At 42.3% G+C, this 17140-nt stretch overlaps 1 protein-coding gene across 4 annotated transcripts in view; it reads right to left on the bottom strand.

Annotated features, from left to right (window-relative positions):
* Window positions 1–499: 499 nt before the first annotated feature.
* Window positions 500–17140, bottom strand: part of EPG5 (ectopic P-granules 5 autophagy tethering factor) — a 55145-nt gene continuing 38504 nt past the window's right edge. For 2 of the 4 annotated variants that reach the window (XM_063181230.1, XM_063181231.1), the window contains exons 31-44: window positions 16089–16302; window positions 15129–15289; window positions 14805–15012; window positions 13973–14048; window positions 13045–13148; window positions 12672–12847; window positions 12006–12191; window positions 10319–10528; window positions 10023–10167; window positions 8777–9019; window positions 6513–6732; window positions 4715–4930; window positions 3521–3635; window positions 500–2450 (exon numbers count right to left, since the gene is read on the bottom strand). In XM_063181230.1, the coding sequence (XP_063037300.1) occupies window positions 2268–2450; window positions 3521–3635; window positions 4715–4930; window positions 6513–6732; window positions 8777–9019; window positions 10023–10167; window positions 10319–10528; window positions 12006–12191; window positions 12672–12847; window positions 13045–13148; window positions 13973–14048; window positions 14805–15012; window positions 15129–15289; window positions 16089–16302 (2457 nt within the window). In that variant the 3' untranslated portion in view covers window positions 500–2267. The remainder of the gene's footprint in view (window positions 2451–3520; window positions 3636–4714; window positions 4931–6512; window positions 6733–8776; window positions 9020–10022; window positions 10168–10318; window positions 10529–12005; window positions 12192–12671; window positions 12848–13044; window positions 13149–13972; window positions 14049–14804; window positions 15013–15128; window positions 15290–16088; window positions 16303–17140) is intronic. The other 2 variants (XM_063181232.1, XM_063181233.1) reach the window with 1 other exon arrangement.

The raw sequence follows: 17140 nt of genomic DNA, 5'->3' as shown, positions 1-17140 counted from the left end.
AGATATATAGTAATGAGAACTCACTTCTCCTTGTGCATGGGATTTAGGCTTGGCTTTCTGAATTTTTTCTCTAAAAAATTACTTCTTTAACTCAAGCAGTTTGGGTCCAAATAGAAGCATCAGACCTTGTGTCCCAAAACCAACTGGTTCCCCCTGGTATTCATGGAAGAATCACTCAAACCAGTATAAACTGGAGGCACAAAACACAGCAGTGCACCCACCAGGATGCTTCTGGTACTGAACTCATCTGGGAAATGCAGGGAATGCCAAAGCCCTTCCAGTAAAACTAGAAGGAATAAAAAGTCAATCTGTTGGGCACCACTTGGAAAATAAGGCCCCAAGCTCTGGAGTTGATGTGTGCACAGCGAAGTGCAACACAGGTTCAGGCTTCAGCCACTGCCAGAAGATTGGTCTGCAGGGGCACATCCAGCAATGATGTGGTGTCTGATGTGGATCCCTCTACCAATGTGAAAACATCACAGTGTCTGTCACCAACTGCTTGATTTTCCGTTTTTATTTTGCAGGGTCTTTGCAGACAGAGCATGTTATAAATACAACATTTGTAAAAACTCAACAGCTGAAACAATTCCTCATTTCGAAAGTGCATGTCAAACACGTACTTGTGACTTCTTCACATTTATATGCAACTGATCAACAACATTTAACCTAATAAACCCAGTGCTTTTTAAGTCTTTGGGGGGAAAAGCAGCAGAATGTATTCCTCCAGACATGAATTTTCCAAAAGAGTCTGTTAAAAACCATGCTGCATTGGTATCTGGTTACTATACAGAGGGATGTACATATATATATTTATTTATAGGCTCGCAGATAGAGCAAAGAACTCTAAGACCACATTGAAATGATGGTGATCTAATGACCCAGCTGGCTTAATTAGCAGAATCTGCTGAGAAGGAAAAGGTGATCTGTCCTCTAGCACCAGAACCATGGCTTAAGAGCAACAGCTCAAAGCATCATTGACCAGTAGGTAGCACATTTCTATCCCCTATTGACCAGAACTCATGTTTTAACGTGCAACCATGTCAAAAACACAAAGGCACAATTAATGGAGGAAGAGAAAAAGTGATCAGTTCCTTCACAGAGCCGTAGGGACTGGGACTGCAGGACCTTGGGCCAGCTCAAACACACCAGTGATTAAAGGGACATCAAAACAAGCACCAGGAAAAATTCGCCTTCTGCTTTTCCTGAACAAAACTGCATCTTATGATCAGACAAGGCAACAAAACCAGTGATCATTCAGCTGAAACAACAGATTTACAGGCTCATGGTTCATGCTTTGGCAACAGAATTTTAACAAGTGATCACCAAATTTAATACAACAAAAATACCTCTTCACAGTGTCATCTAAAATTCTGTTATGTCATGTCCAGCCAGGCAGAAGAAAATAAGCTTAAGTGGTGGTGGTGGTTAAACATTTCCTAAACAATCAGACTAAGGAATTAAGAAATCCTCTTTAACATGATCCTAACTGACTGCTCCCCTCTCAGACACTGGAGATCCAGAAAATATGTCTCTGGATTTAAATCCCCTTGAACTTGGCTAGAAGTTACTTGTATTTAATCAAGCAATATAGATGCAGACACACTATGTTTAGAAAACAGGAAAAAAACAATGTTCTTAGTTCCCATTTGTGCTGATATTTACAGAAGTGGGTAAAGATTGTAGGCATGCCTCTAAACTATGGATTTCTGTGGGATAGCAAAAAAGTCAAGATTTAAAATACCATCCTTTCAAATACAGGGATTTCACAAAAATCGCTAGACACACACTCATCAGGTAAGACTCAGAGGGATCCTGGTTAAGAAAGTCAAACCTCTTGTACACACAATCCTCCGCTCATTTTTGAACTGGCCTGAATGATGACACACTGGAAAATAAAAAAAGGCACCAAGCAAAAACTTCAGACACTACAGTGAGCTGTGCTGACTAGTGATTTGTACACCTATCCCCAGGCACCCTTCTCTCCAAAGGGCACCACACACAGAAGATATTCAAGTGCTTTCAGTCAAAAAAAAAAAAACCCAAAAACAAAACAACAACCTCCCCCCCCAAACTGCAAACCATTAAGCAATTCCACAGGCCTAAAACTCAAATGGAAAGCAAGAAAATCTTGAAGTGGAGAAAACTGACACTGTGTAGTTGTTCTTATTCGCAGGTCTGACTTAATTAAAGTGGAACTCTGAAGGTAAAAATCATTTGTGCAATAAGGACACTGTTTGTAAACCAGAGCCACTGCCCACCCGGCGCTGCTACCGAATGCTGTCCAAAAAATGCACTTCTGGGTACAGCGTGTTCACCAGCAGGGACAGGAGGTTATTGCCATCCTGAAGGCAGTGCTCAGGGTGCTTGATGAACACACAGGCCTGGGAGAGCTGCTCCTGGTAATCCATGTATTGTTTGTTGGATGACATGGCTTCGAGAGCACTCAGTGCCTACGGGGAAAAGGGAAAATTCTGTTAGTTTTGTGTATTTTGGTCCATAACACAACACCATCTGCACAATTCCCCTGAAGGATCCTCACCTACTGCAGCAGAGTACTCAGAACGAAACAGTTGCAAACTGTCATCTCCTAATAGTGTTTCAAGTCAACTTGTATTTTTCAAGCTGTTCTCTCCCCAAGTTCAACACAAAAACTGTCCTATTATTGCTTCCTAATATTCTGTAAACCAAATATTGTCAAATATCTACTTCATGAACTCAAGACACGGTTTCACAGAAATTATGTCAAACTACAGGCTGCAACACACTTAAATCTTCACTTTATGTTGTTCTTATGAATATATTGACTTTAATGGAAGTATTGTTTTGCTCCTATTAATAGTATTAAAGTTAAATATTAACTGTCAAGTTAAAAATCATATGTTGGCAGGACTAGCAAGGGCAAATGTAGAGAATATTTCTGAACAAGTTTTGTTCTTTTCTTAGAGAAACAAGCTGTACCAAGCTACTTTACTTTGGTTTCTAACCAACTCCTCCTTCCTCTTCTCAAGAACTTACTGAAAGAACACCATGGTCAGTGCACATGTTAAAGGGGGAATGTTTATTTGTCACAGGCCTTTTAAGCCCTGACCTCACATAAATAAATGTCAGCATGAGTGTAGCCCTGCTTTATCACTGAAAAGCAGTGCAAATCACAGCAGCACTGTTTTTTCCTGTTTGTTTTAAATTCCCTCTACCTGCTACTCTCCAAACTTTCTGAGTCCGGCTTTACAGACATAAGTTCATCTGCCCCTTTTAAATGTGTAAGATTCAAAAACTAATTTTTGAAAAAGAATTAATTCTTCATATTAACACAGAACACTGCATAAAGATCACCTTTAGGACAGAGTTAAACACACAGTCCTGCTGCCAAAGTTTAGCAACAAAGTGAGAGCAGGATTTACCTTGAAGAAATACTTGCAACTCTCTCACAAATACTTGTGACTCCTACAAAGCTCCCCCCAAAAGCTAAAGGAGCAGGCAGAGAGGGCATACCAAGCAGGCAGAGATGGGCACACCTCACCTGCTGAGCCTTCTGAGAGAGCCTGGGCTCCGAGCCGGCCCTGAGGCGCACCTGGCTCTCGGCAGGGATCTGCACCAGCAGGAAGGCGGACAAACTGCGCGCAACCACGCGGAACCTGCACGGGGACACCGAGGGACAGCGTGACACCACATCTGCAGCTCTCAACAGCAGAAAAATTGTAAAAGCTACCAACGAGGCATCTCTTGCATGAGGAACAAAGTAAAGGCTTGAGAGGATCTATTCCAATGCATCAGAAACCACTTCAGTATCACAGAACCCCAGAATGGTTTGGGTTTGGAGGGACCTTAAAGCTCATCTTGTTCCACCCCCTGCCATGGCAAGGACACCTTCCACAAGACCAGGCTGCTCCAAGCCCCATCCAGCCTGGCCTGGGACACTTCCAGGGGTGGAATTCTCTGGGTATACATACAATAGGACCCAACACATACTAGAAGATAATGTAATACCCTTATAGGAAATCTTGCATCTGTTTCAAGCCTAGCTGAAATACCCCTCAGGTGACAGAATGTAAAACATTACTATTACCCAAATCAAGGGATGAGTTGAATGACACCAAGAATTCAGGGCAATTTGAACAGCGATGCATCCCAGAAGGTCTTTAAAAACATGAAGTTATATTTGGGGTTGAATTGCTGTTCCACAAGCATTTATGAGGTTTCTCCTCAGTATTCTTTCCAGAGTGAACTTGATTTTGACTGCTAACAATCAAACTTGTTGTCTCTGTTTAGAAGGTACAGTGAATCACAATGGTCCTTTGTGCATCACTTAACATTTCCAATACCTCAAAGTTAGGACAGAAATTCCAATGTGTCTGTTTTTATACAAAATTTTGGGAAGTGAAATAGTTTTCTATAGACCAGGTGGAAATACCTTCCCCTAACCAGCACTCTGCCTACAAACTTTGCTTCAGGGGGACATTAAGCCAGATTTAGAACTGCATTTTCTTTCCTTTTCCACCACAACCTTTGCAGAGGTTCATACTTGCTTCTTAAGCTGATTAACACACTCACTGCACTGTTTCTGTGACAGGCCCAAAGAACATTATAGATCTGGGGGCAATGTGGATTCTGATCCCCTTTTAACACTGCGCTGGACCCAGACTGGGCATGCTGCACCCAGGTTTTTAAACACCACGACTCAAACCAATGAATTCCCCAGAGCTCCAGCCCTCACCTGGGTGACAGAGGAGACCTCCTGCCCAGCCCAATAGCACCAAGTATTCCAGAAGTGAGCCTCTCCTCAGCCAGCTGGCTCTGCCGGGCCTGGATGGACAGCAGGGTCCAGATGACAGATTCAATCAGCACGGGGTCATCCTGCTCCAGCTGCACCAAGGACAGCTGCATGGCTTTGTGCCACCACAGAAACAGCTTTGCCTCTTCCTTTGCTGAGCTTTAGGTAAAATTTAAGGAAAAACGTAAGAGAAAATAAAAATTTAAGAGTCAGAGCATAGGTTAAGAAGTTTATTTCCCTCCCCATTAGGTCTGTGAAGCTTGTTAATTAATAGCAGCTAATTTTATCACATGAGGATAGCATAACTATACTACCCCACCAGTTTTTATACTGCTACTGTTATGGATTTGATCTACCAGCTAGCAGGTTTCAAGGGCCTGTAACTGGACAAAGAATAGTGCTTCCTTTTAAGCTTTACAACTGGAAATAAATGGTACTGCAGTCATAAGTGGATTTAAACTTGCCTAAGACTTGGCACAAAAGGAATGAAGCTGTATCTCTACTCATTTGTTCTTTCCTTTACTTACCAATAAAACACTTTAGGAAGCACTGGATGTTGTTACCACAACAACTTAAGATGTTTAATATGATCCTTGAGAAAAGGAAACATTGAAGCTTTTTGTTGAGTAAAGCCCAAAGTGAAGTTCCCCCTATGCTATTTTTAATCTTTCCCCAAACAGTTGGCAGTTTAAGTTAACAAGCTCAGATTTTCCACATAAAGCACCATCACGAGTTTCCTGCATCAGATTGTCCTCACATTCCTCCTCCCAGCCGTTTCCCATCACAGGCAATCTCACATTTGATGCTTAGAGCAAGGTTTAATCTGCTTTATGTGGTGGCTTTGCTGTCTCCTTCATACCCTGGCAATGAAATTACTACAGCACCCACCACAGTGAAAGTATTTTTTGAATTTGAAGAGAACAGTGGGAACATATATTTTTCCAAATTGTTCTTTTACAGAAAATATGAACATTATCAACATTAACATGGAAAAATAATAATCAGGTTTACTAAATCCTGGCAATACCGGGAACAATTCTAACTACCGTTGCTACATGCACTAAATATTTTTATTTTAACCCCAAAGCCATGCATCCTTTCCCCTCAGAACTCAATAACAATAACAATCTAAATAACAGTTATCTAGGATGTTTTACAGCAGCAAAGGCTGCTAACCCTGGGCATCCCATCAGATGCACTGGCTCCAGGTTTGGTTCAGAGCTGCTGCACAGTCTCCATCCCAGCAGCTTTCAACACCAGGTCTCTCAGAGCACCAGACTGAATATCCAGCACATAACCCATCCCACCTTGTGGACACACTGGGAAGTGTAACCCACAATCATTCGGGGTTTGTTTTGAGTCATTTTAACAAAACACAAATCCAGGCTGCCATTGAAACCAAGCTTGTCTGACTGAAAAATGACTGAAACTCACTAATTTTCTAGCAGATTAAATTCCTTCTTCCATTTAACCACCACAACTACCTTCAGTTGGCACTGCAGATGGACAGACCCTGTATTAGGAGATATAGCAGGACAGGCAATTTCATTCAGCACTCTGGATGAAATTGCCTGTCCTGCTGTATCTTCTAATTATTTAACCAGGGCTAGCTAACTGTACCAGCTATACTATCTAATTATACCAGCTATATAACCTAATAAACCCTAAATGAACTTTAATCTAAATAACAATAGTAATAATCCAGAAGTCCAGGCCCATTCAGAAGCTCCAAGTTTCACACCTGGGGTACACCTGCTCCAGCCATTTGCTGATGGTCAGCAGGATCTTCATTTCATTGGTAAGGGTTTGGTCAGTGTTCAGGCATTGCAGCAGGTACACATAGAGGGTCAGGTAACTCCCTAAGGACAGGCACTCCTGCAGGAATTCTTCCATGGTTAGCTCAGGAACTTGGAGGGAAGCAAGTATTGGGCCCCAGCCCAACTCCTGGTGGTGAGGGGAATCTTTGAAGAAAGAAGAAGGAAAGAACAGAAAGCATGTGAGAAAGCAGCACTTGATAAAACCTAAAAAACCAGAACTCCTAGTTAAGAGAATCTGGGCTGGTTAAGCTGTTTTTCAGGTAATCAGCATGCCATGCAACTCTGATGCAGAGAACAGAAAATTCCACTATCACAGGGCACCTCCTTGAGGTCAAGGTGAGATATTTTCCCAGCATTCAGCCAGGACTAAAATTTGAACATTCTAGCAATGGAATTAGAAGTATTTCCCTCAGGTGCAGTGAAATCTTCCACACACTGAAAGAAATAAAAATGTAGTTCTACAAGGATTATGTAAACAGAAAGAAAAAGAAAAGAAAAAAAAATCATGCACACTTTGAGAGTTTTACCAGACCAGAGTGGTTTTGTTAAATTAGCTTACAGAACACTAGAGAAGGGGGAAAATGTCTTCAGTTCTCCTGGGGTGATTTTTTTTTTTATAAAACCACTTTATCTGGAAAAATGGCAACACTACACAGAGCAAATCAGTTTTCACAGAGATGGGTATGGATATTAATAACACACACAATTAGGGCAGCTGTAGGACCCAAACTACAGTCCAGAATCCCAGAATGGTCTGGGTTGGAAGGGACATAGGAGACCATCTTATACCACCCCCTGCCATGGGCAGGGACACTTTCCACTATCCCAGGTTGGTACAAGACCTATCCAACCTGGCCTTGGGCACTTCCAGGGATGGAGAAGCCACAGCTGCTCCGGGACACCTGTTCCAGAGCCTCCCCACCCTGAAAGGGAAGAATTTCTCTCTGATACCCCATCTACCCTTGTGACAGTGTGAAGCATTTCCCCACAGCAGAGAAGCTGGAACAAGGTGATCTTTAATGACCCTTCCAAGCCAAACCAGTCCATAATTCCAGACAATTTGTACTCGGTGGCATCCCATGTCAGATTAACGCTTTTCTGACCCAGAGATGGGGCAACTGAGAGGCATTTTAAAAACTTTTATTCTATTTTCAGTCTCATGAGAAGGGTGAGACAATACAGATATTATAATTCATGCCATCACCATCAGAAGCCAACTATTTCCTAATTACAATACACTAATAAGTGTTTCTTGGTCTATCAGCTTATGCCATATCATGCTGTAAATGCCTTAAAGCCAATCACCTAAAACTACCCTTTGTGGGTCCTACTACAATGCATCTTTCATAGTTTTATTTCTCCAAAGTAGCCAGTCTTATTTGCAAGGTTAACCCTTTGAAACTTTTTCTGGTTCTGTTTCTCTCTTAACAATGTCTGTCCTATTCCATGGCATTTCTAAGTCAGCATTTCTTATCTCAAGGTTTGCATACAGATGCACACTGTGTGGGCCATCTATGGTACATCAGTTCAACACTGTCAAGTTTTCCTGGTTTTACAATTTGGAACCATTTCTGAGTCACAGAATCGTAGAATATTAAGGGTTGGAAGGGACCTTAAATGCCATCTAGGCTCCAACCCCCCTGCCATAGGCAGGGATACTTCTACTAAATCAGGTTGCTCAAGGCCTTACCCAATGTGGCCTGGAGCACTGCCAGGGCTGAGGCACCCCCAACTTCTCTGGGCAACCTGTGCCAGTGTATCACTGTGACCGTGTTCACAGGGGTCTCAGGCTGAGGGAAGAGACGAGGACCTGACTCCATGTTTCAGAAGCCTTGATTTATTATTTTATTATATATATTACATTAAAACTATACTAAAAGAATAGAAGAAAAGATTTCCTCAGAAGGCCAGCTAAGAATAGAACAATAAGGAATGATAACAAAGGTTTGTGGCTCGGCTCTCTGTCTGAGCCAGCTGGGCTGTGATTGGCCATTAATTAGAAACAACCAACGTGGGCCAATCACAGATGCACCTGTTGCATTCCACAGCAAAATCCTAAAGGAAAAATCCTAAGGAAAGATTTTTCATAAAAGACATCTGCGACACATCACCACCCTCACAGCAAGAAGCCAGGCCCTGAGAACTCTCCCCAACTCCATTTCCCCCAGTCCCAGAGACAGGCCCGTACCGTGGCTGAAGTAGGAGGTGATGCAGGCCTCGGTGGTCTCGGCCATGTGGCGCACGGAGGCCAGGCTGTGGCAGGCGGCTGTGAGGAGGGGCATGGCCAGCAGCCCCTGCACCCTGCCCTCGATCCAGCGCCGCAGGCTGCCCCGCAGCGACTCAGCCGTGGTGATGCTCGAGTTGTTGAGCATCATCAGCGTCTCCGTGAACAGGCTGCTGAGGGCCAGGTGGCGCGTCTGCAGGTCCATGTCTGCCGGGAGAGACCACAGAACCCCCTCAGGGACACACACTGGAACCCAGATTACCACTGGGAAAAGCCTCCTCCTCGTTACACACCCATGGGCAGGAAGAGACGCAACCCCTCATTTACTCCATTTCTGTGGAGTACAGTGAGACACGATTTCACCTGAACTCACAGACTGACAGAGGAACCTCAAGATGGTACTAGTACTAAAAATGAGACCTAGAGGATCTCACCACACAATCCTAGACGTCTGGACGTGTTATTCCCACTACAGTACACCAGTATACCTCTTCTACTTCAACACTGTCAAGTTTTCCTGATTTTACAATTTGGAACCATTTCTGAGTCACAGAATCGTAGAATATTAAGGGTTGGAAGGGACCTTTAATGCCATCTAGATTCCAACCCCTCTGCCACAGGCAGGGACACTCCCACTAGAGCAGGTTGCTCAAGGCCTTACCCAATGTAAGTGCCTGAAGCACTGCCAGGGTTGGGGCACCCCCAACTTCCCTGGGCAACCTGTGCCAGTGTATCATCACCCTCACAGTAAGAATTTCTTCCTAATACCTAACATAATCTTCCCAATTTCAGTTTGTACCCATTGCTCCTAATCCCTCAGGACCAGGAGAATGGATTCATGCCCTTTTTCCCTTTAAAAGAGAGGTAAATGACAAGTAAAGTAAAAATTAGAAAAAAACCCAAACCACCAGATGACAAAGAAATTAATCAACCAAGCTCCTCTATGTCAGCCAGTTTTACTCACAAACTTAACCCATTTTTAATGTTGGTTCTGTCACTCTTGACATCTCTGTAGGGCAAGATTCATATTTTTGCTTTGTGCTAATATACCACCTATGTACACATCCCCAAAACACCATGCCCTGCTGCCCATAAGGGAGACTTGACAGTAACGCAAATAATTAAACCATCAAACAAGTTCATCAATCCACTCCATGGAATAAAGGATTTTGACAGCTTTGAAGCAATTTGCCATTTCCCCAACACAAACCTGGGGGATTAAAGATGACTACATCATCTAGCAACTTAGCCATTTCTTGCTCCAAAACTGCAAGGGTTATCTTTCCACTTTGTTCTAAGGTGCTGAGGAACTGAACCACCTGACGAATGTACACTCGGCACTTCAGAGTTGCATCCTGTCAAACAAAATTAAAAACAATTTGGGATAAAAATATTAAAAAAAAAAAATGACAGCTAGAACTCTTTCCATATTCTATAATATACACAAACATAACTTCACAAAAGCCAAGAACAGCAAGGAGATGCTTCAAAAGTAGTTCAACTCACAAGGTGGATGTGACTATCTGAAGATGCCCCAAAGCCAGCTGAGATTTTCAGGAGCTTCATGATCAGTTCAGCTCCAGCATCCTTAGCAAGGATAACAGAGGGAGGGTAGTGACTGTTGCAGTAGCTGATGATGCTTTCATAGGATGAAATGCCCACAAGCTGCCAAGGAAGGGAGCTGGTCTGTCCAAGAAGCTTTATGAGTGGAGATTCCTGCAGATTTAAAGACATCAGTTTAAGCTGCACCTTCTTTGCAGTTTTCAATTCATACTCACAGTACTCAATATTGGAAGGAAGCTCTAGCTTCAGAGAATTTGAAGGAGATGGAGCTGAAAACCCACAGAAATAGATGAACTTAGGGAGTGTGTCTGAAAAGCAATTCCTTATTCAAGCAGTAAGCTAACACATGTACTTCATCTCCAGCACTTGCAGAACTGCATTCAGTCTGTTGCAGCAGCTCTAACAAAAGTCTGTGAAAAATGTTAAGATTTGACATGTAAACATGTAAAGACAGCTGGAAATATATGGAGACCCTTCAAGTTAAAGTCACTTCAGCACATGCTTTAAAGAGGCATTAAAATATTATTTTTGAAAATACATCAATGCAAGTTCACAGGAGAAACTGTGTCCCACATTTTCCATTTAGCGAGTCATCCATCAACCTGGGGACTCCTCATATTGTTATTCTCATAAATACCACCCTGAGCAGCCCCACAGCTCACACAGGTAGTGCCAGTCAGCAGATGTAAAAGCCTCTCTGTCTATGAGCAGCTCCCATCTGTTCTTAAACATCTGCAGTGATAGAGAGCCCCCTGGACACAGAGAAACACCAACTGATATGGAGCTTTGTTAGAAGTTTAGACTGAATATCAGGGAAAGGCTCTTCCCCAGAGGGTGCTGGCCCTGCCCAGGCTCCCCAGGGAATGGGCACAGCCCCGAGGCTGCCAGAGCTCCAGGAGTGCTTGGACAGCACTGCCAGGGATGCCCAGGGTGGGATTGCTGGGGTCTGTGCAGGGCCAGGGTTGGACTGGATGATTACTTCCAACTAAGGATATTCTATATCCTTTTCCATGTTTTCTACAGGTTTTAGAATGAACAAATGCTGGAATTGTGAGGACAATCCAGAACCAACCCAAATTACACTACTTCTACAGGAATGTGACACTGGTACAACAAGTACTCCTCAGGTTGCCCATGCCCTGGAACACAGGGTTGAGAAAGTCTGAGATTTAGATCAAGGTGTCACAGGAGTGCTCTGGGAGGCAAAAATCCTCCTGACAGTGGGTCAGTTTAACACACTGCTGGGGGGAAGGAGGGAATTCCTGAGGCTGACTCACACCATGTGCAAACAGCTGTCTTCTGAAGCTTGAGAAGCTTCTGATAAGCAAACACTTTCAGGTCAAAGCACATCATGCTGGTAATTTTCCTAAACTGAAATACAACGATGGTCAAAGGCTGCCAGTGACATCTTGGTGCAGCATCTTGTAATGCCTTAGAGGAAATGGGGAGCAGAAGATTCTGCAAGTGGAAGAAAGCTGGCAGATGTGAAATGGGACTTTTTAAGATGATCAAGACCCTCTGAAGTGTCCTCCAGAAGCAATGAAGTGGATTTAGTTGCAAGATCTCATGTCATTTCTAGTAAAGGATTATTTTCATTTAAGAGATGGGTAAGAACCATCACAAAAATTACCTCTTCGCCTATGAGCTGTTCCTCCTTTGCCAGCAGGACCATCATGTACAGCAAGCAGACAATCATGCTGTGGGTCTGAGGGTGAGGGTTGGGATTCCAGGCATCAGAGAGGACACTGACCCAGTTTACTTCACATAAAACATAACCCAAGAACAAGAAACAACTCTTGGGGCTGCCTCTTTCGATCTAGGAAGGAGAAAGGGAAAAAGACAGGTGCATAAAGTGATGTAGGACACAAGTACTTTAATGCTTTTCAGTTCGTTAGCCAGCTGTAAATCTACAGCAGCACTTTAGGTCATCAGAGGAGTAGACAAATGTCTTTTCTCCATCATTTCATTCTCCCTCTTGCAGCTTTACCTTGTCTCAGACAACTTGGAAGTGAGAACAACATGGCAATAGCAAAATATATTAAATCTAACTAAAACCATTAAATACATATGCAATAAATGAGACACTCCAGCAGATCAACAAAGAGGGAGCTGTACAGCTCCCCACAACTTTGTCTGAGACTTAAAAGCACTCCTTCATAAAAATCCATCACAAATTGAGCAGCTGTGAATGCTAAAAACAAACTTTAAAAGCCTGCTTGCTAACAGAACTGTTCTCCAGCTATTTTCAAGGGTAGCATTGAATATGAACTTAATTCAACAGATGCCATAAACTCACTTTAAAGAACTCCTCCATAAGCATCTGGTCTGGATGCATTTCCTTCCATGGAAGCCTTCTGAACTCAGTGTGGAAAGCATAGAGAATAAACTCTGGCATTTTGGGGGCTGTGCAACACTCACAGTAATGCATTAGGTGTAACCAGAGAGCCCCATGGTGGCTTGGCAACAGCTTTTCTAGAATCAAAGAAAATGGCTGAATTAACAGCAGAAAAAAATTCAGATAAAACCTGATTGCAGAAGAAAGTCTATTTTTGCAGATTAAAAACTTGTAAGTTACACTAAAATACACCCAAAGAAAAAAATGCACACCAAACTTTAGTATTTTTTTCCTCCAAATCAACAAGTGGGGAGGCTTAGGATTTCATGCTCACCTTTGAAGCTCTCATGCAAAAGCTTGATGCAATCTGCAAACAGACTGACGACGGTGGAGGCTACAGGAGTGTCACTCTCCAGCCAAGGGTAGCAGGGCTGGCTACTGAAAAGAAGCACAACACAAATTGCAGTGTTCAGTTACCTGAGCATAAATATGTGCAATTTAGATACTCTAAAGCAGTGAAGGATAGGTATCAGCAGTCCTCCCAATTTCAGCTTTTTGGGACTCTTCTTCCTTAGAAGAGCTGCATAGTTCACTATCTCACTGAAGATCCACCGAGTGAGCATAAATTACTTGTTTGATATTTCATAATAGAGTTTAAATAACAGTTTCTCAATAACATTATTCACCAACTGCTATCAACCTTCTACCTTCAGTGCTGAAGGCTGCACTAACAACTCCAAAAGATTTAAACTTTCAAAGAAAACAGAATTTAAATGCATAGTAGCGTAAGTAACTTTTCATGCAAAGACAGAGGTACACAGGGCAATAAATCATCACAGCATTCATTTAGCCTAAATTTCTTTGTACATACCACTGGCATTTGGGGTTGTATTTGTTTGGCTTTTCTGTTTTCTTTTAAACAGGTATTATAGATATTATGGAAGTTAAAAAACAGGAATCCAAAATTCAAGTTTCAGTGTTTTTTAAACTGAGTGAAAACCTTCAAATAATCAAGTCTTGCTTGTATTATTACAAGATCTTTCTCATATCTAAAATAATATTTCTATCTAAACCTTGGAAAAATTGATGTAGGTCATGAAATAGTTCTGTAATTATTAAGGAAATGACAAAGTGAGAGCTATTTAAATGGAAGGCAAGACAGTCACAAATTATTAAAAACAGGTAATAATGAAAGCCATTCTTACAGGACTAAAGCCTCTACTTTAGCAAAAATTAATTTAATTTTAAAATGCAATATGTACCTTGCATCTTCTTTCTCCAGGACCAGTATCCATGGTTTAAAGAGTCCAGCAATGACTGAGTACAAGGACTGCAATGCTATAAGGAAACAAAACAAAGTTGCTTTTTTCCTTCAAATCAAAATCAGTGAACATATTACAATTTTCTAAGTGTGGATATAATGTCCATTTCTCATTCTAACATTCACAGAATTATAGAATTATCAAGACTGGAAATGCCTCTAAGATCATTGAGTCCAACCATTCAATCAGTTCTTTCTGGTCAAATAAAAATTTAAAATACAATATGCTTAATAATAGCTTAATTTAACAATAGGGCTGTTTTAACAACCATCGTAGGCATTTTGCATTGTTAAGATGTTTTATTAATACACTTTTTATAACACACCAGAGATTGTGGGGGCAAAAACGATCCATGCTTTAAACCTGCACATATTAAAATGTGTTAATTAATATTTAAATTAAAATTAGCTTAAAAAAAAAAGTAAAAGCTGACTTTTTCCAGATTTAAATAATGCACGATGAAATTCAGTAGTGTTGCCCTACAAACCTCTGCTCAGTACAAAAGACTCTATTTTTCTTAAGAAACTACAATCGCCTCATAAAATAATCTCGAAGGAAGCTCAAATATTGAAAAAGCTTCCTCTCAGATTATAAAGCATTAAGTCCTACATGGCCATGAAGTAGCAGCAACATTTCCCATCCATATTTTAATATTATCATTACTGCACAAATGCAAAGTAAGATTTTGCTGTATATTTAAATGGCCCTTAACAGAGGGAATTGGAGAAATCAGGTGTCTGTTCTTAAGTAATTTGCTTTTAAGACACATTACCTGCTAAAATTCTGCTACTGCCAACAGGCTCTTGGGCTACATTAGCAACTTCAGTGTCAATCAGTCGTTTAATGAGGTACTCCAGGAACGTGTTCACTGCAGCCACATAAGGAGTCCATTTTGAAAACAGGCCAAAAGTCCTGAAGTCCACCGAGGCCAGCCGGAGCTTGCAGAAGGATGTAGAAAGCCATTCTATTGTCTCTCTGACCTGTAAAAGGAAGGAAGCTATGAATCAGCTGCAGAAAGGCTGCACGGCAGTGTTATCTGTCACTGGAGGGCACCTGTATCCCCTGAAAAACCCAAATCAACCCAAGGGGCACCCACCTGTTCTGTGGAGAGCAGAGTTTTTGCAGCATCCCTCACCACAGGACCCTCAGCAGAATCACTTTTCTTGAAACTGCCCTGCTCAGCCACTGCGGAATCACACCCCAAAGCCTGAAGTGATGCCTTCCAACAGTCAGGGCTTAGAAGCTGCTCTGACGAGCCTTAGGAGAAGGAAGGGAATGCATTTGTGAAAACCAGGAAGATGTTAGTCCCTTTCTCCAAACAAATCAAACAGGGTTGAAATTAGAGCTCCCTGCTTAATGAAAAATTAGGTGAAGTGGGAGTTTGAAAGCCCCAAGTTTAAGGGTGAGAGATCATCTCTAGCTTGCAAATGTAATCAACATAACATTTCCTTTCGGCATCTACATGCTTCTCTTCTTAGACAGCTTCCCACTTTGTATATCCCTGGCTGCAAATACCCACTAAGAGACAGCTGCTCCCTCAGCAGGTATGGTTTGACAAGGAGAAGCACTTTTGTTCTCATTTGAGGGGCACATCTGAATATGTGTGGCATCAAATGTCAACCAGGACATTTCAGCAGATTTCAGCATCAGTTACACATCTTCACAATTCCAGCTCTCCACCTGACATTGAAGGGTAATCAAAAACAAGGGTTCTGCATTACAGACCATGGCATAACCATCATAAATAGGTGCTAATATTGGCCTAATTGGTGCTAAATATGGACTAATAGTCCATTAACAGACGACTCTCCTCCATCCTTTTCCTGTTACATGGGATGAAAATCCGTTGTCACTGATGTGTATGCCTCAACCCACAGAAGAACTACAATATGTCCTAAAAAACCACATTACATAGCAAGGCACATAAAAACACCCAAGGCAGAAGCCTAAGGAAGTGTAAAACATTCTGCAGTTTAACTCTACTGCACAGGGTTCATGTTTTTAAGCCAGAAGGGTTCTGCACAAAGGCTTAGGACGCATCACCTCAGATACTCACTTTGCACGAACAACCTTAAGAAATCACTGTAGTGGTCAGGGAACTGATACTGGAGAAGGTTAGTCCAATGCTTGCAGAAGATATTAAATGGCATCAAAATATCTTCTTCAGGTTCCAGGCCACATGCATTGAGGGCCAGGTGAATGGACTCCAGGAGCTGGGTGCGCTCTGCGAGAGGCGGCTTGGCCACACTCAACCACTGCGTCAGGTCAAACTGCAACAGAGCACAGGGAGCAGCTGTGAGCAGGAGATTCAGCACACACAACACCTTTGGGAGGAGGGAGAAGTCACCAGGGAAATTAAATAATGATATTTCTATGTATCTAAGAAAAACATCATGAATTTGCATGTTGTTAGCCTGAACTCCCAACCTCACTCTCAAAGGCTATGATTTAGCACACTGCAGAAGTGCTCCAAATCTATGGAACAGCCCTTTCCCAAGGGGCTCAGATTCATAAAAGATGTGTCAAGAGTTTCCACACAAGCATTAAACTGGACTGATGCCCACAGTCCATACATTTTCAGGACGAGGAGCAAAGCTTTTGTAGCCCTTGAGCTCCTGCTCAGACCTTGGTCGGCAGGGTCAATACCGCCACCATGGACAGCTCAGAGCCCTGCCCAGGACAGACTGCCTGCTGCCTCCTGTAACTGAAGAGGAAAATCAGAGCACTATCAAAGGCCAAGTGCTACACTAATTTCTCCACTGGCAGTGTCATGAGATATGCAAATCACATCTTGCTATTACCTTACTCTGTTTTAAGACAGGCAGGAAGGACACGGGTGCCAAGCAGAGCTGGAAAATGCAGACACTGTCCCAAATTTTGTTTTGATTGTTAGATACCTGGCATGCACTGGCTATTGTAATGAATGTCTTTGCAGAGATACCAGGCAGAAGAAGTCATCAAGAGATGGTTTTAATTTCAGCAGTAAGCCCTGGGAAGCACAAACTGATACTATGTGGGCTAGAAAAGGCTACTTAAGCTATTTGCTTTTCACTCCAGCCCCTCTTGAGCTTAAATGTAACACACCCAGTATGACCAACACAGCTCTAC

Source organism: Melospiza melodia, chromosome Z, assembly GCF_035770615.1.
Source record: "Melospiza melodia melodia isolate bMelMel2 chromosome Z, bMelMel2.pri, whole genome shotgun sequence".
Taxonomy (NCBI): domain Eukaryota; kingdom Metazoa; phylum Chordata; class Aves; order Passeriformes; family Passerellidae; genus Melospiza; species Melospiza melodia.
Note: the sequence above shows the minus strand (reverse complement) of the source record. Positions and strands in the feature narration are given on the sequence as shown.